At 39.1% G+C, this 27528-nt stretch overlaps 1 protein-coding gene across 1 annotated transcript in view; it reads right to left on the reverse strand.

Annotated features, from left to right (window-relative positions):
- The window catches only part of TESK2 (testis associated actin remodelling kinase 2), a 79753-nt gene that overhangs the window by 24019 nt on the left and 28206 nt on the right, over nt 1–27528 (reverse strand). The window contains exons 4-5 of the mRNA XM_032117537.1: nt 19484–19532; nt 1406–1552 (exon numbers count right to left, since the gene is read on the reverse strand). Coding sequence (XP_031973428.1) covers nt 1406–1552; nt 19484–19532 — 196 coding nt within the window. The remainder of the gene's footprint in view (nt 1–1405; nt 1553–19483; nt 19533–27528) is intronic.

A 27528-nucleotide genomic window follows, 5' to 3' on the forward strand; every position in this document is an offset into this window, starting at 1 on the left:
ACTCTACTCTTAAGTGCATTAAAATACATCCTGAGCTGAAAAAGAAAGGGGAACACCAAGCTGTCTTTTCAGGTATTTTTATGCATCTCTTACCTGCACATTCCAAGGTGACTGAAATGGAGCTTTCTGAGTGTATCATGTCAAAGTAACATGACTCCAAGTCTGGGCATTTTTCATAAATTTGATATTCTTCTGTACAGAATTCAGTGCCTTTCACTTGAAAGAACAGCCAAAGAAGTATTCTACGACTTCACCAAAATACTTTCATCTACCAGTTGAACTTTTTTTTTTTCCACCTTGACTAAATGCACATTCTACATCTGTTTAACACTGCACTAAGGAAGCTTTAAAAAACCCCCTAAACTGGATGAAGGTCTAGTAGCCTTATTGGCAAACACATTCTGTTGTGGTTTTGTTCTTAAAAACTGTTTCTAATCCTAAGAAATAATTCCTTTCAGATTAAGATAACATTCTTCTGGATGCTTTTGATTGAAGTGACATGATGAAGACTTCTCAAGAACAGTTTTGAAAGACTTTCATGTTGCAGGTCCCCAGTGAGCTTAAACCAGCTCATTAGCACCAGACAACAGAACAGACAGGACAGCAAAGCCCTCAGCACAGGCTACAATGGGTGGTAAGAGCCAGTGTGAATACTGGGACAATCTGCTCACACATCTTAGTGCTCCTATGTCAATATTTCTAGCTGAGCTTGAATTATCCAGTTACTTCAGCCAACTAAATTCATGCAAGTTGTCACCAAAACAACTGAAAAAAAAAAAAATCTATGTCCATTGAAAACTCTGCCACTGATATATTATTCTGGAAGAAATTTCAAAATTTGAAAATTTTAGGCAAGCTATTTTGATCTCACTGACTTTAAAAATGAAAACAAACCAGGATTGTACACAACACTTAAAGCAGAATCAGTAATAAAAGGTCACTCTTCCCACAGAAGAAAATTTTTGAAATACACGGGGAAACAAAAACAACAAGGAGATTTTAAAGTATGTTTGTAATAATCTCCTCAATTTGGGTTCTTTATATGATTATCCTGTTCCAAATGTTAGATTGTTGTGCTTAATTACCCAAGGATTTAAATACTTTACTGAACCACAATTCAGAACTAAAAAAACTCTGCCGCTGCTTTATGAGAAATCCTAATCTGAACTCATTTAAGGGATGACCTTCCTTCAGGATAATAATTTCTCCAGTTTCCATACAAACTATGAACACATTGTCAGTAAAGTTTTAATTCTATAAACTGCATTTCAATTTGTTTCTCAAAATGTCTTAGATCACAACTTATAAAATAGCAATTCTCTGCATGGAATGGAGAAAGGGAGAAAACCCAAGAATCAGTTACAGTACCTTCATTAAGAAGTTCCCTTAATTTTACAAGCAGTACCTTGGATGTAAGGTCTCGGTGGAAAATGCCTTTATAGTGAAGATAACTGATTCCCATAGCAATGTCATATGCCAGTTTCACCCTCACCGTCCAGGGCAGATGCTGGTTACCATCTAGTAGCTGTTCCAGGTTACCACAGTTGATATACTGAAAAGACAAAGCAACATTTGTATTTAATTATTTAACTTAATACTTAACATTTTGTCAGGAATGTAAAATTCATCATTACAACAGGTGACCTCAGCTCAGTTACACAGTAAAACCTTTTTTTCATATGCGTTTGGCAGGCGCAATGTTTGCAGATCAAGAGAAGCTGAAAATGTCTCCCTTTACCACCTGCACCAATGCCCTTATGTTAAAGATGCAACAGTCACCACTGTATTAACTCTATGGTAATTAAACAGACCCTTTGGAAATACCTACAATATCATATCACCCTCTCATTTCAGCTTGAGGAAAATTAGGGCAAAAACAATGAAGAGCTAGCTTTCATATAGTATTAATCAACAAAGAGAGCTAAGTATCCAAGTGTAGGTCATGGAGCCTGATCAAGTTCCCAGTTTCCTTAAACTGAAACAGCATCAAAGAAAAATATTACAATGTGTTGCTGTAAGTTCTGTTTTTTCACTGCTGTATCTATGAGTTCTAATCAGCAATCTGATTCCCAGTGTGTTCAGTACTACATCAACCCCATCAAATGGTAGCCCTCATGAAAAGGAAAGCACATTAAGTAAAAGAGATAAATGCTACAAGAGGCAGTGAAACAAAGCAGCACCTAAATGATACTAAGTAATATAACCCAGGTTAAGACGTGGCAACCCCAGCACTTGAATAATCATTACAGCAACATGGCTTATGCTTTATGTATAGACCCTTTATACCAGCAGCTACGTAGTGTTGAAGCAGCTTCTTGTTTCACTCCGAGACCTCCTCCAGTGACCAAGCAAAGAGAGTAGCTTGCTCCAGAAGGAAAACCTGGCAGCAATGCAGTGACTTCTGTCAAGGAAACACAAGTGAAGCAGACAGGACAATTTGCTCCTGAGCCTGGCCCACGCATGTATCCCTGCGTCAGACTGCACCAACTTCACTTCTCTGTGCCACACAGGTCTCCCACTCTCTCTCAAATGACCTTCCTGTGTCATTCACTCAGATAAAGCATGTAGCATCATCATCACATTAAAACAAAAATCTTAACTGCAGCTCTTGTTGCTTCAGAAACTTGGAATCTGCTTGTATTTTGTTGCTCTTCTTTGTGTCTTGGAGCCTGGGACACAAGGCAAACATGAGCCATACACGAGCCATACACCCTGCAGTGTGGGTGGATATAGCTGATGTCCTGAGGCTGTGCTACAGCAAGGAAAGGACACACACAAGCCGGATTCTACTGGTAAGCCTGAGGGTCACAGGTCACCTCCTGGACAGTCTACAAGAAACAGCTTCTTCCTTACAGCTCGGGCCTACCCGTTGCTGATCTCACCAGTGAATTCTGCAAACCCTTTCAGCAGATACACAAGTTCCACAGGTAACATTCGAGGAGGCAGAATTGTCGGGGCAGAGGAGGCACAAAGCGATTTTAACTGGCACAGAGCCCACCGGGAGGGGGCGCCACAAAGCAGCCGGGGGCTCCGCTGCACATCCCTCGGGAACGGGGCTCATCCCAGCCCACGCACAGCAGTGCGTTTCACCGGCACTCCAGGGCACGACCCTCCTCTCGCCAAAACAACCTGTTCCTTATGCTGGGAGCTCCTGTGCCAGGAGAGCAGAGCAGCTCTGCAACAGGTCACCCTGAGGCTATGCAATCTCCATCCTTGGAGATTTTCAAGGCCAACTAGAGCTGCAGCCAACCTGGTTCAATGTTGGAAACAATGCTGCTTTCAGCTTTTCCAGCTTTCATCTTTCTCGTTTCTTTTATCTGAACCCCTAAGGGAGCTAGATGACCTCATAGAGCACACAAGAAAAAAAAATAACCATGCTCAATAAAATAAGATTTTTTTTTTAATCATAAGTTGTTATCGTGCTTAAGGAAAAAAAGGTGACTAAGATTTCTACAGTAACATCTTATATATTCCCAGCCTCCTTGAAACAGTGCAAACAGCACTTCTCATCCAGTTATGTTCAAATCAGAATACTGACCAACCTGGAACAGAAAACACCAAAGCACCTGGCTGAATAACCCAACTATAATATATCACTAAGCAATTATCCCAAACCATTTCACCTTTCTGGCAGGCCAGTAACAGACCATCCATATAGCACCACCACACTTGAATTCACTGGAAAGACAATGCAAGGGGGGAGGGAATCACTGACCTGCCTTCCATTTTCTGTTCTCTGAACTGTGCCATTCCATGACACAAATTGCTCCAGAAATGCTAATAAACACGCAGCCCCTAAGAGTATTGACACACACAATGAAATGGGACAATAGCTAGCTACTGTATGGAGCATGCTCTTGCTTTGCTTTTCAATACAGCAGCCTACTGATTTGATCCATTGTTGCCATATTAGTTAAGTGCATCCAATATATCTATTCCTGCAGCACTCTTCAGTCAAACTGGCTTGCAGGGTCATTCACCCATCTTAACAGCAAGGACTAGATTCCAGCATGGACTGGGCAATAGCTGACGCAAACATTGGACACAGCATTCATGAGCTACAAAAGCAAGACTCAAACCTGTTTCCAGAACATCTACAAAACCTACCAGGCCACCTTTCCAAAACTGCCACCCAGCAAATGCACAGCCTTCATTTATTAGAGATGTGAGTTCTGACTTTGGCTCTAATTTCTAGTATATGCCTATGAAGCACAGGAGGCTAATCATCATGTGAACAACTGAACTAAGATCTTCCTAGACATCTTTAAGACTTTATCTCAGGTTTTAGCTGGCCAGAAGGTAATACTTGTATGCAGAGACCTGAATTGTTCCTAAGGCAAGCACTGCACTGTGCTCCCTCAGTGTCATGTAAGTAATCCAATTCTTCAGTCATTCAGGCTGATAATGCAAACAGCCAGCCTGATGGCCTATTTTTTCAGAGCACTTCAACAATGCCTTTTGAGGACAGACACAAAACTATGTACATTACTTCCTAATTGCCAGTGCAAGTGAAAGAGAAAAATACTTGTTCTCAATCTCTCACTGGCAGAAACCAGCTCTGTGTGGTAAGAATATCCTGAAGGATAGTAAATGCACCTCTCCCAAAGAGAAAACTGGATTTTATTTTGTCCCTGACACAGTACTGGTACAGCAAGGCTACAGCACACACATTATCTCAAAGCATTATTCTACTACTACAACAACAACAACAACAGCCATCACAAGTGTACAAGCAACTGGAGCAGAGATGTGACTGGGCTATGACAATGAAAGCAAAGGGCACTACATTTCTTAGAGACATCACAGCTAAATGGAGCAGTGTTCAGACCTTTTCAAACCCTGTATCATCAGGTTGCAGTGAAAGAGCTACCCATTATTCCTCATGCTACCTTTCTGCCATGTAACTGGACACCAAGAGCCAGTTTAGCTGGTTGCCAGTCTGAAAGCAACAGCTATAGGTTATTTTTGCATTTACCACAACTTAACACAGCAAGTTGAATGCTGGTTTGAGAGACCTTGGCATCTTAGCCCAAAAAAATATTGTTTCTTAAAAAATCCAAGGTAAGAGCTCATACCTTTGTTGTGAGAATGAAAGTTCAGCAAAACTGTATTTCTGGTACTTCTCCCAAACCTTATAAAGAAAGAGGGCAGTATCTTCTTTGAAGGACAAGTTACTCAGAAGCTCAGCCAAGCACAGATGATTTCTGGATCAAAGGACCTTGAAGAAGCTTCTGATGTTATAGTTTACTGCTATGAAATGCAGAAGCAGCAGTGTATAACGCATCCTCATACAACAGTCGGGGATAGGGAATCATGCCACTTTAACCTAAAACCAGCATAATAGGACTGCTGCCTTGTAACACAATTGCAGTCACATCATCAGACTCAAGCATACGAAATGAAGAATGGATAGAAATTCAGCATATAGCCATACTTAAGCACAGCATTATATGCTTCATTTCAAGAGACTAATACTGAACTTCAGCTGTCAGATAATACCCAACTTCAGCTGTCAGATTTTAGCTTCAAAATTCAAAATAGAAGTTTAAACACTAATATGAGAACTAGAAGCTTATAAAGAAAAGGCACATCAAATTTGCACAATTCTAGCAGTTATTTCTCAAAAACAAAGACTCCAAATATTGCCAGGTCTGAGGGGGAAGACTGATGGGAATTGCAAAGAGTTTTCAATGCTATTTTGAAAACCAATGGTGTTTCAGTGTGTAGGTCTGATATAAATAAGCCAACGGATACTGCACAGGAAAGCCAGAAAAAAAGAAGTTGGCCTGCTATTTAGATGACTTTAAATGTCACTGCCTGCCATCTAAAAAGTAAAAAATAATCACAAGACACCCCTGTACTGTAGGCCAAATGTTGCCAAAGACAAGGCATTAAGTGGTTAAGAAAAGTAGGTGTGGAGAGTGCATTTAAGGTGACAAACCAACTGAAGCAAGTAAAGAGTAAGAGCTCCAGGGACCCAGAACACTACAAGACAAACACTGAGATAGCAACAAATGAATATACTACAAAAGCCCAATGAAGAAACAGGTAGAGATGCAGGAGAGAAGAGAAACTAGAATTGTGGCAGTAGCACCTTCAGCGTGGAGAAGCAAGACAGATGTCAGAGCAAAAGCCAGAGCAAGAAGCTGTACTCTGAAGGGAGGCCTGGAAAGCAAAATAAAGTATTGCAGACACTATTGACAAATGCATTGAAGAGTGTCAAAACAGACAGAGCTTGCACATTTGTATCATTTCTAATGCTGGAAGTAAGAAGGTAACACTCATGCCTAAAGTGAGAAGGTTGAGAGCTTTTCACTAAGCTTGCTGCAGAAGTTTAAAATCAGTTTTAAACCACCTGTCTTAAGGAGGACACAACCTCATGTTCAGTTTTCATGTTTAACAGTCATCTGTCACACCGTGCAGTCTCTAAGTGACTGCTCTGAAGGCTTCTGGCTTTTGTATGAGCCAATGCACCCTTCTGTGACAACTGGCATAATTAGCTACAGTGGAAGGACTGGAAGTTTTCTTGTTCCCCCAACCTGTTTTCATTAGCTTCAGCTGTGTAGAACTGGAAAAGAGACAGTATCAGTATGTTCAAAACTACCATATGAGATACTAAAAGATGATACACTGAGTTTGGCTATGAGATTAAACATTTTTTAAATTTGAAGTTGTTCATAAACCTCCACTTGTTAAAAATCCCACAATTTAAAAATCTACAAAACCATCTGACCCAAGTACCTCTGAGCAGTAATCTTCCATTTCCATTAAATATCTAATGCATTGATTACATAAAACAAAATAAATTAATCATTGAAACAGAACAAGTTGAATATTGAATTTGGGCTGTGCAAGTACACTTTCGGTCAGCAGGTCAACCAATGTTGCCAGGGAGAAACGCACAAGCACTGCAAGAGAACACAGGTGAAGTGAACACATTTCAGACCAAAGCTCAAACTTTTTCATGAGGGATCAGAAGGGCACAAGTGGCTTGGAAAAACAGCCTGACTGAAAGACCAGAAGCAAAGCCAAAAGTCTTCACCTAAAGGTCGCTTTACTTTCCTGCTTCTCAGTTCCTGAAAACCAAAGGAAAATAATCTGTAACCTAAAACCAATTTCTCTTCTGCTTTTCAACCAATACAAACAATCCTGTTCTTTAATAAAAAATTATGTATTTTCTTTAAAGGTGTTAACCATTACAGGATTAAAATAAACTTTAAAAGTGCCAGCTATTCACAGAGGAGAGGGTCAGCTTTGTCAACTGCCATAGCCTGGTTACTCATCAGAACTCAGAACCAAAAGCCAAGAAATGCAACAGATCTACCTCTTTCTTCTTCTGTGTCAGTTGTGGCATTGATTAATTCATTGGCTCCTCCTTCTGAAAAGGCATGTACAGGCACAGCTTCTTTTATAAGGGCAAACAAGAATTAACATGCACTAACTCAGGAAGGAGCTGTAATGAAAACCATTTGTTGCATTCCAAACATTCAAGTGTTGGCATGGAAAAGAATACAGCAAGATTTGTCTCCCTTTAATTCTCTAATTCCAACAGCTCTTATGGTCAGTATGCTGAATTTAGTCCTTTTCTGTCATTTCGTTCAATCAAAATGTAATGTTCGCTTGGTTGTCTGCTGCTACAGATTCTTGTTGGTAAAGCTTTAGCTGAGACACACAGCAACAATGCACTGCTGCAACCCATATGGATGAAGGAAGTTTTATGGACGCTCACTCACGCTCAGGTTTAAAATGCTGCAGGAAATAAGCTTATTTTGTTGGAACCGGAAAACACTCCCAGTATGTCTATACAAACTGACCTTGATAACCATTTTTCCTGTAATTCTATTAGTAGAAAAAAAAAACAGAAAGCAAAGAAGGCCTAACAAAAAACCCTGCATTTATAATCTGAAGTCACAACCATTTGGATTTTAAGTGGACCCCAGTCTCAGTGCAGATAAGAATCTGGGATATGGCATAAATTAGCACACAGGCATAGAAGAGAAAGGACCTTGTTGCTGACACAGGCAAGAGAAACAGCATCTCTACAATAACACTTCTGTTAAGAGCAGAAGGCTCTATCCACACTGACAGCATTTTGAACATACTAGATTCAGTTCTGTCGAGAAGCTGCAATCCCTGACAAGAAGCCTCTTATTTAAATAAGGTCTTTCACACCTTCCCCACAAAAATACCAGCAGCAGCAGCCCACAGATTATATGCCTGCAAAATGGCAGAAAAATAACCCCTTTGCTTCACTTTTTGAAGTCTGTGAAACAGATACAAGGATCTACTGAGAGCAAAGCTTATAGCACACGAACACCTCTCATAGTACAAACTTTGTTTAAATTCTGCACAAGGAATACTCTTTTTGAGCTGTTTCAGAGTATATCTCCAAGCTTCAACACACCCACGTCCGCTCAACACATCCACTGCTTGAGGGTGCTCAAATTATAGAAGACACCAAGATCCTCTATTAATAGTGTGTGCAAAAGCAAACATTAAAGGAATTTTCTTGTACAACTCAGTTTCTGAATATTTTGGATGGCTGATAAGTAAAGCAAAATGAGGAAGTGAAACTACAGAAACACTTGTTAATTCTAGAGCATGTTTCCTGGGATCCAGGCTGAAGAGTGGGGAAGGAAAAGAAAGCACTAAAACTGAATTTACTGAAAATATGTAAGAAAATTCCAATTCTAAAAAGGAGGAAGAGGTTAGTACCAGCAAGATATTTAGCAAGCCTTCCTCAGAACACAACATATTTAGATGTACCTATCTCAAATAAAATAATGAATAAAAGTTGCTTGTGCACTATTACAGGCTCTGAAGTGGCCAGCATCACAGTACCCATCTGGACTGCATCTCTTCATATACAGAAGTAACAGGAAAATCTAGCACTCATGACAGTATTCAGTTCTCCTCCCCTCTCTCCCCCTCATACTGTGATAGCTGAGAAGTTTACATCTTCTCACTCTTGTTAACCTAGCCACCAATAAAAGAATTTAGAGGTTGAAATTAAAAAATGTTTTTCTTTTTTGCTTGAGGCAATGGTAAATGGTCCAGTAGGCTTACTGTGAGTGTCAAAACAGAGATATTAAAACCCATCTCCCTAAAAACCCACACACAGAGCACCCACCCACCTGTGTGTGCCTCACACAAGGGGGAAGGGAGAGAAGGAATGAGACAATGGAACTTGCTGTTTGCAGTTGAATATTTATCTGCCTCTTATCTTTCCTCTATCCTTGAGACATTCCAAAAAGGAGGAAGAGGTTAGTACCAGCAAGATATTTAGCAAGCCTTCCTCAGAACACAACATATTTAGATGCACCTATCACAAATAAAATAATGAATAAAAGTTGCCTGTGCACTATTACAGGCTCTGAAGTCATAAAACAAGTCAATCATCCTCCTATGAGAGAGGAGGGGAAAATAATTAAAGCCAATGTATAGCCTGCAGAGCCAAGATTTAATTTTTAAAAATAAAGGGGAGGAGGGAGGGGAGAAAAGGAGGTTTAACTATGAGCTCTTAAGCTCATATGCAAGCATTTAAGAAAGACTAGAATTGCAGAGCTTGCACGCCCAGAAGTTCTTGCTGAAATAACTGGTTGCTCATCACTTCTGATCTAGCACCTGCATGCATAATATAGACTGTGCACCTCAAGCTAGACTCTTAATTTTAAAGCCCTGGCTTCTGCCTTTACATGAGGACTTCTTTAGTGTCTTTGATTATAGTTCTTTTCACATCTGAACTTTCTTTTTGTGAGAACCCACCCTTCTCGCCTAACCACACAGTGCAGATGCATCTGAGCAGCTTCCCACTGCCTCCAGCACAACGCAGGGCTCACACAGCTTTCACTGCTTATCTGCTTTTGGTAAAAGCACAGACTTTGTCTGGAGAGTTGCTCTCTGTGTGCTTAATTTACCTGATCACCACCAGCCCACAAGAGGTTTTTCCTTTAACTGACTTGCCAACACTTCCCACTTCAACGACTGCCGGTAAGGCCAGCTTGTGTCCTCCAGAAGCAAATATTTTTGTCAGCTTTTTTCTACCTGGAACTGAGCTTTTTACTGCAACTTCTTGAGAATTGATTCCACCTTTCTGTCCTCAGAACAAGTGTCGTGACCAGGTACAGCAGCATGAATTTCCTACCAAAATGAAGGCCCCTGAATTCTGTGTGACTAGGTACAACCTGCCCAAATAGATTTTTTTAAAATGCTCTGTTAAGTGTTTTTCTGGAAACCCAGGTCTTTGATCACTGCAATCAGACAAAATGGTTAGCTTTCATTCATTAAAAAAAAAAAGTAAGCATCAGATGTAGGGGAAAAAAATTTGAACTATCACCTAACTTAAATAAGGTCCTTTACATGCTTTCCAAAAATCTGACTTTTGATATTTAAGCACTCAAAACTGCAAAGCTACAAATCAGAGAGACTTAGCTGAAACTCCTGTGGAGAAATGTATCATTTTTGCTGGAGAGAGAACCAAAGGGTCAAGCACACCACATATGCCACAACATGAAGCTGACAAGAGTATGAACTGAGATGGAATTTCAGTCAGAACACTAAATTTCCTGCCTCCTGTCATCAAAAGCCAGGCCCCCTTGTGTGATTTTAAATGGATTTTTTTGGTATGTGCAGCACATCAAGCTGTGCTTGGGACTGAAATGTTTTTCCTTTTTAACAAATCCACAAAAATATTGGGTTCCAAGGAAAATCATATACACGAAGTAAAGAATATGTACTTTGTCTAAACTTCTGTGAAATAACTTCACTCTTAGACACACTGCGCTTTTTTTTGTTACAAAATAATACATGAAGCCTTAAAGTTATAACATAAGGTTTAAACGGTGTGACATTCTCCAAATACCACCAACCCAACTCCCTTTTCTACAAGCTTTTTAAACTCTACTTACTTTGAACAGCCTAATTTACTTACTACATGTACCATGTTTAGATTTGATTTTGCATCCACTGGTGCATACAAATGTCAGGTTAACACCTACCTTTACTCAGCCTGACTCAGATCTCATAACCAGGTAGAGATGGGCATCAGAGTCTGCAACTCTTCAGCTGTTGGAACAAGCTGAGTCCAAGTGTTTACAGAATTATTTCAACAAAAATGAAACATCTTTAGCTGATAAAACAGACGAAGGTGCTCACATTCTTCTGACCCTCACTCAGCTTTCTCAGAGTTGATAACCTATATTGAACTGTCACTGAAAAGAGAATTTTAATTTTTGTTGCTTTCTCCTGCACTCCTTCAAAAAATATAGTTAGGGCAGACACCCCTCCCACTAAGCCAGTACAGCTGGTTTAGTCTAGCACTCTCCAGTTAATCAGGGCATGGCTGCTTCTAGAGGTACCTGTGCTTCTTGACAGGACCAAGGGGACAGGAATGCTCTCTTCAGTTTCGCAAGCTGGTATGCGTCTTTCATATGGGGATCTCTCAGGGTGAAGAGAGACATGCTGTACTCCTCTGAATAAATAAAACCAGAGGAAAAAGGACACTGCTTTGAAGATGAAACAATATGATGCCTTGCATAGCACAGAGAAAGGATGAAGTAGAGCTGGCTGTCAAGCCACAAACTACATTTGTTGAGAGTGCATTCAGCCACTTTTCATAAATTAAACTGGGAACCTAAGAGAACTGTTCCAGCAAAACTGAAACTGACAGTCCATATGCTGTGAAGAGTGCAAAAATAAGACCAAATACAGCTCGAGTGTTGACAAGTATTTTTTAAATTCTATTATGAACAATCAAGAGATGAAGGGAAGTGTCTGCACTGAACCAAGTTTATAAAAAGAATTATAACTGCATTTCAAAATGATCAAAGATGTAATAGAAATCATTTTGCAACCCACAGAAACAAGTAAGCCCAAGGTCTACATGTAGTACCAAACAAATAACTTGTCAGATACATACAAAAATACATGTACTTAATATTCAAATTTATAGATCTCTCTTTTTGTCACAATAATTTAAGCAAAAGCTAAAAATTAAACTTTGATATAAGAAATATGAAGCACATCCCAAAGCTTTTCACTTTAAAGAATCAGGAGTTTTATAATTGCTTTGAGCAACCTGGCCTATTCAAAGGTGTCCGTGTCCATGGCAGGGGAGTTTGAACCAGATGATCTTTAAAGGTGCCTTTCAACCCAAAACATTCTGCGATTCTATGACAAGGACCTTGGCAACCAGACCTAACCAGCCCCAGGTGGCCCTGCTTGAGCAGGGGGGCTGGACCAGGTGACCTCCAGAGGTCCCTTCCAGCCTCAACCAATCTGTGAAAAAAGCACTATACAGAGAGCAAACAGCCCTGAGAGATCTCATGATCCATTCATTCTAACTCAGCACTGGAAAAAACAGTGCCAATGAAATGGAATGATTTCTCACCTTTTACATTTCAGACTAGCCTAGTCTTATTAACACCTGAGCTATTTCCCCAGTCTGTCCTAAGCTCTACTTCTGCTGCCATAACCTTGCTCTTCTCGGGTCCTACAGTGAATCCTAACACAGTCATTAACGGGGAGTGTAACTACTGCTGCTGCACCAGACAAGGTTACCATTACTCTTCTCTAGAGGTTAAATCCCTGGGCTCTGAGTCAATGGTACTCTCTTCACCCTGAGGCAAGTATATGCAAGGTCTAACTCTTAATGACTCCTGTAAGGGAAAAGCTAAACAACCCAAACAACCAAATTAGCAGAGGAAATAACATGGATATGTACTGGCTGGACTTCCAGTCTTATGACAGAAGCAGCAAAAAAAGCAAGCAAATAATAGCAATAGATACTTCTAGTTGTATACCACATAACCATTCTTCTCATCAGAGCATATATTCCTGGAACCAAATATAGCCAGGTCTAAAACTCAAGTTCATTCCAGAAAAGATACAAAGTAACCACAGTTTAGCAGAGGACTCAATGCCTCTGACATACTTTCAATAGGGCTAAACTTACTCTTCTGCAGCTTGGGTTTTATACCTGTGAATGCCCAGATTGCCTCTGCGTGTTACTTTCCACCACTAGTACAGCACCACTGAAAGAACTCTTCTTTCCTAAAGAGCAGCTGTAGTTCCAATTAATGCTACAAAAAGTATCTGAACTATGGACAAAAAAGATAGAGCCTGCAAGTAGAGGTTTATTACAGTATTAATCCACAGGTCATGTTATTCATTGGCTGAGAGATCACAAGGACCAATTTAATCTGCAGAATTTTGCACATACTTAAGAGTTCTTATAAAGTTTAAACCACAGTCCTTCTGCTGCATCCTACAGCCGGAGGCATTTAAAAATTCTGGCCGTCAGTTGTTGAAAGTCATCCGAAAGATCTTTTGTCATCATCTCATGATAACCTTTTTTTTAAAGTTACTCCGAAGTAAATGCCTTTTTTTTTTTTTTACACTATTCTGTACCAAGACTCATTCCCCCAAAGCAAAGACATTTAGAATTAACAAGTATATTCTATATCTTCAGAGCTGTCAACAGAAACATCCAAGACAACGCTTGCACCATTGCTCATTTCGTTCCTCCAGAAAGTCAAAGCAGTGACCAGTGCCACAAAGCCATAAACCAAATAACTTTACATACTGCCCAAGACCTCTAATACATTCAAGGAAGATGCTTTATGTATGCAAATGAGACCAAATTGGAGCAGAATTAGGTCCCAAATCTGAGGGGAGATAAAGGACAAAATTACCTTTAGAGTTCTCACACCCCTCTGCTTTTTTGCTCCTACTTTTGAGTTTACTTTTTTCAATGCTTCAGTCAGAAGGACTATATAAAGTGTCTAAGAAAGATTTAAATGAGCATGGGGAGGTAATGCACAAGCATTAGCTAAGTACATGATATTAAGGAATACAAACGGATCTCAGAGCCTCTACTCAGTATGGCTTCACTGAACACATTAGGTAGTACCTAAACCTTTCATCTTACATGAATTCAAGGGCTTCTCTAACAATTCTCTGAATTGTTGGGGTTTCTTGCTAGAAATTGGACAGTAGTATTCAGCAAATAAGCAGTATTTTCTAACAGGATGAAAAAGAACCCTTTAATTTCTAGTCATTTTCTACTTAGTGCCATCTTAAACACAACTGTAACTGTCTCTTCAGTTGTCTCCCAGTTCAGGCTTATCAACTTCACACTACAGCTATTCTCTTTTTTTTTTTTTTTTTTTTTTTTTTTTGGGAGAAACAACCACCAGAGCCAACTTACCCAGGAACTAAATGTCAGCTGGTAAACAGGTAATACCTAAGGCAGGAACAATTCCTTTGCTGCATGAAGTATTTGCAGAATGACTGATAATAGGAACTACAGTTCCAAAGACACCAAGTTCTCTAGAACTGACGGCCTACTGCCATCACCAAAGCCGGGTTAAATATTTGCAGTGCTACATGAGTAAAACTAAAGTTATTCAAACAATATGAATCACACTGGTGGAACAAAAGCAGAGATTAGGGAGTCTTACAGGAGATGAGGAAAGGAGGGAGCAGGAAAGGAACGGTATTTCAGGTCTTTTTAAAACTCTCACAAGTGTGCAATTGCCATGTGGAAGGCAATGTACGACTACAATTTTAGCTGTAGCATAAAGCTTCAGAAGGGGAGAGCTAAGTGATATCTGTATGGTTTTCTCCATTCTAGGGTCAAAGGCTCTCCACAGAAAGATAACCAAGAACTGAGGGAAGGAAAAAAGAAAGAAGAATGAAATACTTTTAATGATATATTCTGCTTGTGAAAGCTGTATTTCAGAAGAACATTCTTGCTTTAAGAACTTACTTTCTATTCCTTGTAAAAGGGCAACTCGGCACAACTGAAACAATTCTGAGATTTTTAAGCTTTTAATATTTTTTCTTTCTAATCAGTGTTATCTCCAAAAGTAAAAATGAAAAAATGCTAAAAAAGGAAGGTCTCCAAAAACCCAAAACTCCACTAATTGCATTTACAGTTTACTTACACGATTGCTGTTGGGAGGGAAAGCAGAGAAGGGAAGTTTCCAGTTATCACAGAAGAACTTACTGAAAAGAACCCTCTCTCTTCAAAGGAGAGTGCATTCCATCTTCAAATGGGCATTTCATTAAGATGAGCTTCAGCACTTGTCCCACTGACACATATACAGCACCTGAAAACCATGGCTGCCCAACTACACTCAGTCCTTCTGATTCCAACCCCACGTGTCTGGTGTGGTATTAGATGTTCCACGAGTCTGACACTGCAATTCACCAGCAAGGACCAAACCTGAAAGACTTAAGGAGACCATGTCAGGCAGACAGCAGATCCAGGTGCTGGCTGAAATAATACTGTCCTACCCCTCCATCATCTACCACATGGCTCCTATCACACTGCAACAGCCCTGCTCTCTACCTGAGAAAGCCACAATGAATGTCAGGTCCCACACTGAGCAATCAGATGGTGGCAGCAGGGCATTTGCACACATTTTTACTATCATCCAGTATGAATTAACAGCCATAAAACTTCTGTGTCAACAATTAACTATTGTCCCTGAAGCACTGCAATTTCAAGATATCCCAATCAACACATAACTTTCCATTCCTCATCTTCTATACATACAACTGCCAAGGCTTTCCTTTCCTTCAAGAAGGAATTACCAAGGTGTATGACTCATTCTGTGCATATATAAATATACATCTAATTATAACAAGATTTTAGCCTGACCTGTCTGTTAGAAATTCAGATAAACCTGTTTAACTGAGTTCAACAAACAATTCAAGATCTGCAAGAAGGTATTAAGTGGTTTTTATATGCTAGACTTCATGCTGCTGTGTTATCTACTTCAGTATAATAGCACAGGCCTATAAAACCTCCAACACACAAATAAATTTGTTTGCTTCCCATCTAAAATGGATGTTTGCTCAAGCAGCCATTCCATGGTACAATACACAACTGCTATTGGCTGTTCCCCACTGGCTCAGGCTCCATGTCCCCTGAGCACACCCTGTCTGGCTGCTCGCCTGGCAGCAGCTCCAATCCGGCCTCTCAATGCTCAGCAGCATCTCATGCTGATACCAGACACTCTACTACTGTGCAAGTTTCTCCAAGACTTAGGATGCTGCTGTGTGCCAGGAAATGGAAGTGAAGAGAGTTGTCAGATTAGGAAAGTGCCTGGAAAACACAGAGAGGCTTGAGGGAAAGGCTGAAATTAGTTTGGAAAGGCATGTGAGTACAGCAGGAAGCACTGCAGATTCCTGTAGCTAAAGAAACAAACCAGCAGCTTCGGATTAGAGCTGAATGCTGAGAAAGGAATACCCAGTTTCTGGTTTTAGAGAAAACAAGCATGGCAAATCTGTGCTCATGAGCTCAACATTAGTGAGGCAGTCTAACGCCTGCCAGCTCTTCTGGGTGACACACCTATTAAAGCCTTTACTTTGCTTTCCTTAAATGTTTCTTAACTTAGTGCTTGCAGGGATAGAGGTCCTTGACAGTCTAAGCTATTCTGTCAATCTAAGGATATTGAATTACTTCAGAAGAGGCATATGCCATAGCTTCTGGCTTGAGAACTTCAAAAACAATCTTGGATTATCAAAACTGATAAGACTGTGGATTCAGAATAAGGCCAAAGTCCTAGTGCAGTCTATAATTAAACAATTCCATTCTTATTTTGAAAAAACCAAACCAAAACAAACAGAAACTGCCTCTTGCTCAAGAGTTTTAAAAACAAAAGCCACTTGAGAGGGGAAAATTAAAACAACGCAAAATGCTGCCAAAAGGGAAAATCCCAAGGCATACATAGGATCAACACCTTCCTCAAGCAAAAAACCTGTTCTGCATGATCCACTCCTGTGTTTAAGCCTCCTGTGTCTGTAAACATGCAAGAAAAGAAATCTGTAATGCTTTAAACTCTGCCTTCCAATAACAAAGTGCTGCATATTACTAATATAGCCCCTTAACAGGCTTACAAAATCCTCAAGGCTCCTCTAACAACATTTGTGGTTGCCTTGCCTGTTAATAGTACAAGTTGTCTAAATCTAGTCACCAAAACATTTGGCACACGTTTTCAACTTCTTCTGTTATGGAAACATATATATATATATATATAAAATAAACATGATTTCCCATCATGCTGCCCTCAGACATTAGCTCTAAGTGATGCTGCATGCCTTTTACACGGGCATATCATCAACTGTACTCTCAAAACACAAGAGGGGATAATTAAGCTCCTTACAGAACAAGTCCAGCACAGGCAAGCGTGAGAGGATTCTCCCTGCAGTGACTCAGACACCTATTGACCAACGGGTCTCTGAATCAACAGTTTCATCTCCAAAGAACTGAAACCCTGGCAGAAGTTCTGAGCACTTGTAGGGCCAGGCTGGTGTCAATTATGCTGAGCACTGGAAGCAAGGAGGCCACCTTTCTCGACCACAAGCTGAAAAAAGCCACACGACAGTGGCTGATTTGTTTATCCTCCTGGGCTATATTTGAACTGGTGATTCACCCTGTCTGTCTTACTAATAACTCCTTCAGCTCATAATTTCAGCCCCCTTCTCCAACCTCCAGAAGTCTTCAGAATTCAACTATTACTCTACACACACTTGAAGATGAAAAATGTCACTACTGTTGCTAGAAAAGACAATTAATTCTGACACTTGGAACATAAACAGTTTTTAACTTCTAAAAGCCCTCTAAAATCAAAAAATAGTTATGGCACTAGGCAAAATTGTGTGTGGATTCCCTACATCAATTTCTGTCATAGATTTTCCTGTTGAAGGCATTAAATGCCTACCTCTGTCCACAGAAGAAAAGCAGTAATCACTAATTACACTTTTATAATATGTCACTAAAGCTATTCTGTTTTTCAAAATGTTGCAGCAAACTTCTTCAGTGTAAAACTTTTCCTTTTTGGTCTCAAGATGGTTCAAGAATCTCTTCTGTTATTCTGAATTATAACTATAAAAAGTTATTCTTTGAAGTCTTTCTTAGATTTATTTGCTTGCCAAGAACTCAAAAATAGCTGCACAAAGCAGCAGCTACAAAGTTAGCTCACTATGAGGAAGCATCTGTGCTGTTTTCATTTTCTTGGCTTTTTGGGTGGGGAGGGTTATTTAAATGGTAAGCAACTGCTGTGAAGGAAGGGAAAAAACAACCAAACAAAAAAAACCCACATTGAGCAAAATCTTCCAATTTTTGGTACGACAAAGCATTATGAAGCTCCACCTCTTCTATGATAATGTTTAGTGAGTGGAATGGCCCAAAACCTCCCTGTTTTAATTGATCAGATATTCGAAAGAAATTAGCAATAATGTTAGCAAAGCCTGCCTGAAGAACTTGATCAGCCATCTTAGAAGTATTTCCTCTACTGAGCACAGGGAGAGGGGGGAAAAAAAGAGTCAAGAAAAAAAAAAGTCAAATAAACTGTCCCTGTCTTAGCAAAGTGCTCAAGCATGCTGTATGTCGACATTTCTGGAAGTGTCTTTACCTTTGCTCCACTAGAAATACAGACACTGAACCAGAGTGCATCACTCCAACAGCAGCTAGAATGAGAACTGCAAAATTGTCACCCCAGAAGGTGAAGAAATTCACTGCCCACATATGTGCCTCTCTGCCTCAGAGTTGCATACGTAAGTTACAGAAAGTGATGGTGACACATATCCTGCTAATTGGCATACAGCTCCCCGGTCTCCTCATTTTACAGCAGTTCTTGGCAAGCACACCATACCAGGAACCTGCTTAAATTGCTAATTAATAACAGACTTGTCTTTGGCAGGGTGGGAAAGGGTAATCTTTTAATTGAGCAGTTCTTACAACACAGAAGAAAATAAGAAACATTAACGTTACAAACCATGAGTTTTCTTTCAGTCTGTACTCAAACCAATACAATGGGCAAAGCATTCTATTGATTTTGACTCAGAACAGGCAACACTATTCCTAACAAGAGAATACTCTCTTCTTGTTTTTCCTGAGCAGTTTACAGGGGGATTAAACACACAACTCAATAAAGCTGGGTGGGAATTCATATGAATGGAAACTTGAGCTTCCCATTTGATACCTAGATCTTCGCCAGGGTACCTGGGCAATGGAATAATTCCTTTTTATGGTACCCAGATTAACCTGTAATATGAAAATGGTAGGGGCTGAATACAATATGACCCAGCTGAAATGTTATAGATTCACTTGCAAAAGGTACAACTGCAGTATAAATAAGACTTAAATACAATGCAATGCCACTGAAACAATATTATGGGGCAGCTCAGTGGTAGTGCACATCTCTCATTTAGAACATTATCAGTGAAGTTTTATGTTCTTACTGTGATTTTTCTTCCACCTCAATAAGTGCTTATGAGGAAAAAAGACATACAAGGGCTGTGAGTGGAGTTCTGAGGACTGATTCTGCAGTCTTCCCTTAGCATAGAAAATAGTGAGTGATTAACTCACCAGTCACCATAAAAGAAACTTCACTCAAGGTGAATGGCAATTGCAGAATCTCTCCCGAGAACTGAGTATTTCATATTCAGTATGTATATTTTGAAATAGCCTTACCTCAGTAAGAGCGTGCAGCTGTCCTTTATGCACACAGACACCCATAAACCTACAAGAAACAAGAAAAGAAAAGTGGTTTGGGCTTTTTTTCCCCCCCTCTTTTTTGTTCTTTAAAGAAACTAATATAAGATACACCAGAAAAGTGGAAAAGAGAAAAAATTCAGCCTCACAGACACTGCATACCTCACCATTGATTATTTAAACATCTCAGCACAAAACAAAACCATGTATCTACACTACAATATAATTTGAATTAGCAGTTCCAAGAGAGCACAGGAGACAGCTCAACCTCAAAATGGAAAGTTACTAGTTTGACTATAAGCAAAGGCCAGCATATAATGATTTATGCAGAAAGGAGCAGTCTCCAAATTCTGTTTTAAGGAAGTTTAAGCCAAGTAAACCACTGTTGGTCTGCATAAACAGAAAATTACTTCCCTTTGCATTTTGCTGTTCAAGCATAAAGATGTTTCTTCCTATCCTATTCTTAACCACTCAGGAATATGAGGGCACATATGCAATGTATACTTCCCGTTCCCAAACTCCTCTTTCCAACACTTGGATTGAAGCAAGTTTCAATAGCATCCAGCATTCCACAAATGTTACCTACACTGCACAATTTTCAGACTCCCGCTGTGAACAGTAATGATTGCCACCCTTGGGTTTGTCTGGAAAGCAACAGAATGTGCCATAAACAACTGAAAGCTCATTTTTACCACCATACAAGCTGAACTTAAAAGTGACAAAATGCAAAATAATACTACTAGTAAACATCTCCCATGAGAAAGTTCAGTAAAGCTGAAATTTTAAACATTTTAGAGCCTTCCCTGCAGAGTACAAGTGTTTATTCTTTATAGATTATCTAATTCTCAGTTTTGGCATTTAGATTTTGGTCTTGGCAAGCAAAAACAAATTGTCTGTCATTTCCATAATGTTCAGAAATTTCCATTTTGCAAGTAAGAGGTAGACATGTAGGATCTCATTAAATGTGACAGGAATCTCGTGGACAACAACTCAAAGGAAAAGGACCTTTTATATCCTGAAACACTTCCGAATTTAAAAACAAAATGATGAAAGACACGTAGTGCTAGTTCAGCTAAGCTGCTTTTGAAGAAATGAATGATCCTCACTGTTCTCTTGTCTAACAGCTGACTGGTAAATTACAAGCAGCCAAAGAAAAATAATATAAGTAAGGTCCTTTGCATAAGCTGAGCTGTGGAAATCTGTTTTTATAACCAGAGAAGCAGCAAGACTTGTGTTAGAACATCTACTGCCTGCTCTCACCTCAAACAATATTCCCTGAATATAGGAATTTTAATTAGAGACACTGAAAATCCAATTCCTCTTGTTTAATGTAGAATCATAAGGCATGATCAGGTACTCAGAGGAAAGAGAAGAAGCTTCTTTTGGATACACCATCTACGCAAAACATTGCTGTTCCTGAGTTTCACTTCATACAGCAATGAACAATTTTGTAAAGAAGTTGACAAATTAAGCTTCCTGAGATGATGAAACCCAGACTTTTACAGAGCAGACATCTATTTCTTAGTGCACTCTGAAAGTCTCCAGAGCTATCAGGCATGGCGTTAATGGCTTTATTCACAAGCAAAAGTGGGAAGCACACCAATCCAATATTTAATTCTTCTATAAGACAACTTTTAAAAGTATTATTTTCTGTATTATTTTCTCTATCAATTACACAAAGTTAACCTTCTATGGCAATATTTTCATTCAACAAAAGCTGAGATTAAGTAATTTAAAAGAATAATGTTTTCATCTATAGAGCAATTCTTCCTTTGTAACAGTGTTTCACACTACTTACAAATTAAGAATTCATTGTATTTCACTTAATTCCAAAATACACTTAAGAATTTATCAAAATTTTGGAAAAACTTAATTTCTTGTCTCGTCTTTACCAAACAGGAAAAACATCACTGTCACTTAAAGACTGGTAGAATTTAAGGTTTTCTGCCAACCTGTTTCGGTCAAGTGAAGTCTCGATGGAAACATATTCATTACCTTTGTAAACCTATGCTTAAGGCAGCCAAGACATATTGAATCAAGTTACCAAGAGTTTAAAAATTCTTAAATGCTTAGGATTTCTACTAAGAAAGAGACATACATTTCTACCTTTAAATCAAAAACAAAGCTCCATATCATGATCTCATGGAAAAAAAGCTGGACATAAAGACACATTTATAAACCCCACATATTTAGAAACTATTACCCAGAAAAAGAGAAACCAGATACACTGATAAAGACAGAATTACTGAGTTTACAAGCAACATACTGAAGCCATTTAAACTTTGTGTGAATGAATCTCAGTTTTCAGGCTCTGGAAAATAGATTGGTAGAACAGACCTGTAGTGATCCAAATTCCTGGAAAACTTCTGCTTAGCTGTTTTATCAAGCAATAATAAGCCACTTGGTTAAGCCAAGAACTGCTACAAAACATTGTCAGAAAGGATTTTCACTAAAAGATAATACACCCAGCTGCTACCGGGAAATACAATTACCAAGCAAGATTTAGCATGGTTTCAATTTCTGAGATTGTCCCAGATGAGATTCCAAGTTCTGTGGATAGGAAGCTGACATGCTGGTCCAGCACAGCTGAGATTATTCCTGTTGGCTAGACACATTGTCTCTTGAGCCAAAATGTTCTTGTAGGTGAACTTCAGCAGAATGTCTTGTCAGCCAAAGGTTACACTTCCTATAAGCATTTCTAGTTGGAAGGAGCTCAAGTAAGCCAGTCATCCACAAAACAGGAGACTATTTGCAAATTTAAGGAAGTTTCTTTTCAAGACAGTGTATCTGGCCTTATCAGCAAACACTTCCAAATCTGGTTGGGAGAGTTTTCCCAGAAGCTGAAAATAGGAAAGATGATACTCGAGTCCACCCAACTAAATACAGTGCAGCACATTTCCACCACCTAATGCTTTCTAAATGTCAGCAATCTATACAGCTGTTAGAAATCTCATTTTATAAGCAATCAATCTGGAAAACCTGTCCTCCTAAACAAGACCAAGAGAAGTCTGGATATTTCTTAGCCCCTCACAGCAGTTACACAAACTACTTCCAGTTCACTCAGATGGCAAGGGAGAAACTCCTGGACAGAAAATGGGAGACTAAATACTGTAGCCTCAGTCTGCAATCTTTGCCTTAATTTATCAAGCAAAACTAATATCCAGATCATATAGCCTCTGTGAATATCCAGACACTGAACACATGCTTCCAGTTAAAAGAACTTCACTGGGACACATTCCTGTTCTGTGGATAAACCCGGAGCAGCTACAGTTCAACAAAAGAAATTGATGCCCTCAAAAATTTACCGCTTGAATGAGAAAATGCAGCATTTTGATAACATTAAACAAAAGAAACAAACCAAACACACCAATGCAAAAGTCTGTAGTACAAGCTCAGTAACAGAGACAAAAGGTCAGAAGACATATGCTTATTTCATTGCACTGACTGTTGGAAAAGGAAGAGGGTGACTAAAAGTATCAAGCCTGCATTAAGGTCCTCCTTTATGGTTTAGGCACCATGCTAGATTAAAAACGTATTTTAAGTTTTCTACACTTGCATTTTGATTCTAGACAGAGGTAATGCATTTAATCTATCATTTCTGCAACATATTATACACAACACATACAGCCTCTTCTGCTGCCTTGTACACTGTATTTCTAAAACACTCCTTTTTGATAACCACGTTACACCAACAGAAGCAAAAGCTATTTTCTTTCCTGTTAAAGCACTGTTCAGTACAGGATGCTAAAAGACAAAGTCCATCCTTCTGGCTATTGTAACAAAGTCCATCACAAGCAATTTCACGAACAGGAAGGTTTGAACAGATAAAACTACACGCACAAAAAATCTCTGGTATTGTGTTCCCAGGGTGATAGATTTGTCTCAAAGGAGATGAAATAAAATTCTCCTTGAAAGGAGTTCATGGAATACACACACAGTGTGCTTATTTGTGTGCCTGCACACACAAGAAGGTGGATTTAATCAATGAGTCAATCTGCCTGCACACTCACAGCCAAACACACAGCAATACCTCCAAGTGCTCCCATGAGAACACTTAAGACATGAGCTAAGACTTTCTGTGTACAGAATGTCTTAAATTAAGTCCCCAAGGTACAGATCAAATAAAGAAATACTTCTTCATGCAAACAATAGTGATACTAAAGACTGAAATTCTACCTCAAAATTGAAGACACACTAATTTAAGAGACAGCACAAGAGATGGAGAATCTCTGGTAGCACACCACTTCATTTGTATGAGAAAAACACACCTGTAAGATATTACCAAAAAGAAAAGGTATCAGGTCTGTCAGGCTGCAGCCTGAAGGCTCCCAAGCTCAGGACACAAGGATGGAGATTTGAGTCCTTTCCAGACCTATTTTCTTACTTTGATTTAGGTAAAAACTCATGGCTACAGCAGCACATCAGCATTCAGAGAAGTAGCAAAATGGTAAAACACATTTACAAGCATAAACCAGACCTTTCATAACCACAGTACCTGATCTAACCCAATCCTTGAACAGCACTGCACTTTAAATAGGACACAAGCTAATAAGGAAGTAGATAAATGCTCCAAACCCCTGCTTTCCCTAACCCCAGCAATTACAGTCTTGCCATGTATCAGCTAACCTATATTAAAGTGGCTATAGTAAACATCACATGGTACAAACCCCAGCCTCAGCTCACTTTTCCACACCTCCTCTCACCATCTGTCTGAGGGAAGATGTGATAAAACCAGCTCATCCCACATCCAAGGCAGGAAGAAATGTAGAACAGTGGTAGAAAAGCATTTTAGTTCTCCATGTTTAACTTGTGTGCAGGAGAGAGATGGAGACAGGAGATGAGGTTGATGGAAGAAACAGAATAAAACACTTCTTGAACACCATTCGTCTGCTTCTGCCCTGCCCACTCCTAAAATGTCCCTAACCTGGACCCTGGGGAAAAAAACAGCAAACCAAAAAGATAAGCAGCTCTCATACATAGTTTGTTATGAACACCAGACAGTGACTGAACAAAAAGTTACTACATTGTAGTTAAAACCTCCTCTGCCTCTAGAATCACATCTGCTAGCTGAAATAGGAATCAAGGGGAAGTGAGACAAAAAAAACTCCCAAATCCCCTTATTTTTTACCATCATGCCTGTGTAGCCGCAAGAGCTGGAGTCTTCTATTCTAAAATATCCTTAGCAGACTGAAAAGAAGTTCCATTTTTGCCAAAATAAATCCTCTGATAGAGGGCAGTCTCTCATTTTCTTCATGGAAAACACATTAGAAACTTATTTGACCACTGGAATCTTTATGATCCTACCATGGGGATGGTAGACCTACTGGGGACTTGGTAAGTGAAAACTAAGCTCTTCGCTTACATCTCTCTTCTAATCATGATGGATTTATATAGCTGGCCAAGAGCAGAATTTGAGTGCAGAAATACTGAAATGAGTATGGAGATTTAAAGTTAGGCTTTCACTCCATGGTGAATAAAGCATGTTGCTTTTAAAGCCTAAATACCCAGATCAGTACTTCACCAAGTAAAACAAACTCACCAAGAGAAACTGAAACACCTTGATCCAATTCCATCTCCTCAAGATGTACAAAAGTGTCAGTAAGGTAAAAACACAGACCCGCCTTTAGGTAATCTCTACCGAGCTAAGGAATGGAAGGAAGTCAGCAACTACTGACAAACTCACACACCAGAAAAGTGACCAGAGCCTGGAAAAAAACCTCAAGAGGCATCTGTAACTCTGAAAAGGAGTTGATACGCACAGCACAAAAGCAAAAGCAGTTTCAAGTAGTCAGCAATATTTATTAGTCACATCAGTGCAATCAATGGCAAAAATACCAAATTCTTTGCAATAACATCTTGAAACTAACTGTAGGCACGTTGGAATTGACAACTTGTAAAAAGTTGCTATATATTTTAGAGCACTGGCAAAGGGATGGGTTTTTTAATCACCCAAAGGATAATGATGATCCTGGGCTGCCAAACACACTACGAGGAAGATAAACTTCTCCCTTCCTTAACACTTAACTATATAAACCACAGAAGCTCTTGGACAAAAACACTGATTCAATTACAAATTTGAGGTATTATGCATCAAGATGTCCAAAAACACAATCATGCTCCCAGCTTAAGGAAGTTTTTAGTGTACTAAACTAAATGCCTCATTGATGAACCTGACATTCGCTTTCTAGAACATTAACTTGCTATGTTGCACATGTTGAAATGGTTTCAGAGCAAATTTTGGAGGCTGTGAAGCCAGTATCTACCCAATTTCGTAGTTTTACAAGCCGTTTGATAGCAGAGCACCTCACAGCCCTCAGCTGCTGTAACAGCTGCACAACATGATCTCAACATTTCAGCCTAAGAACCCATTACTATCCTTACTAGCTAACAACAGGAAGGAAAAACTTGTTCATAGTGTAAGTTAACAGCAGGTAGTCCCAGAGCTCAGAGGAGATGAAGAAGCTCAGAGATATATTACATAAAAATCAGAGAACACCTTCAAGGCATGCGGAGGAGATCCAGTGACTAATCAATAGAGAAGTGAACTTGATGCTGGTGACAAAACACCTTATTCAGTAATACAGAAGAACTTCAAAGGAAAGAAATTAAGTGAAGAAAATATTTAATAGAAAACTGAGATAGCTCATAGCCCCTGGAAAAGTTATATATTAGAACTTCTTGGAAGAGGATGTTCCCTTTAAATACTAATACAAGCTTGGAACTTCCAAAAATAATCCCAGAAAATGTTTCAGTGGGAATATGTTGCTGTAGAAGATTTTCCTAAAGACAATACAACTCCAGCTGCTCTTATCTGACAGCACAATGTTGTCAAACAAGCAACACAACCTCTCACCACTTTAAGCACAAATTACTATTAATAGTTATTTTTAATGTGTTTCTAAATTGGGAAACAGGTTGTTTTACAAGACTAGTAAAAGCACCAATGATTTACACATTTATGAAAGCTAAATAGAGATACTTGCATGTGTGTGTTTGTATATAGGTATATACAGACACACAGGCAGGTAACATTTAAGAGGGGCAAAATCTTCTCCCCGACATAAAGGGATTGGAAACACCGCAGTAAAATTTAGACAAAAACTTAAATGACACATAATTAACACACAAAACCATCAAGTTATCTGCTACACAGAAAAGTAATAGTTTTTACTGTGTATTACAATTGAATAAAAGAACAACTAAAACTAAGTACTGTTCTATCATTTGCATTTCCTGTAGGAATATCTTTGCCCCCTGTAACAAGGGGACTTACCTAACCAATAAGAAAAAGGCAGTATTTTTTACCAGAGAGCCTACTTTTTTTGAGGAAGCCTCAAATCAAGCAATTCATAAATCAAATGCAGTTTATTCTTCTAAACAAACTGTGCAAAGATAGACCATTTCTATTTAAGTAATTTATTTCTGATGTATTCACTCATAACTGCTTATTTGAGCACACAAAAAAAAGATTTCTCTGTCAATCCTGGGTAATAACTGGAAGAACAAATGAAATTCCTTTTCTGCTTCATACATAAATCAATACATTATTGTTCTTCCTTCAGGACCATCTGTGTAACACTGCTGACTTCCAATTATTCATAGGCTCTAGGGCCAGAGGGGACCAGTACATCACAAATATGATCTCTTTTATATCACAAGACACCTAAATTTCAGCAATTACTCAGGACTAAGCACAATAATTTCTGTTCTCAGCAACACCTCTGTAATTCCATTCAAGAGGGGGCAGGGTTACATTAAGGTACAACGAAATGCTTTTGGCCTGTCAAGATATCCCTCTCCTACTTTCCCTCATCACAACCCAAATTAAATTCTTCATTTTGAACAGAGCTGTAGAGCTAGATTTTTTTTAAAGTAAGATTTACCAAGAACACAAAGTTGATAAAGAAACTGATAAAGCGTACTGAGTTGATGATTCTGACAATGCCAATCTTACTTTGGAAAGTTACTCTTTCCACAAACTGTACTAAAAAAGCAGCTTTATCAGTCCCCAGGGTCATATGCTA

The sequence above is a fragment of the Corvus moneduloides genome, chromosome 9 (assembly GCF_009650955.1).
Source record: "Corvus moneduloides isolate bCorMon1 chromosome 9, bCorMon1.pri, whole genome shotgun sequence".
NCBI lineage: Eukaryota > Metazoa > Chordata > Aves > Passeriformes > Corvidae > Corvus > Corvus moneduloides.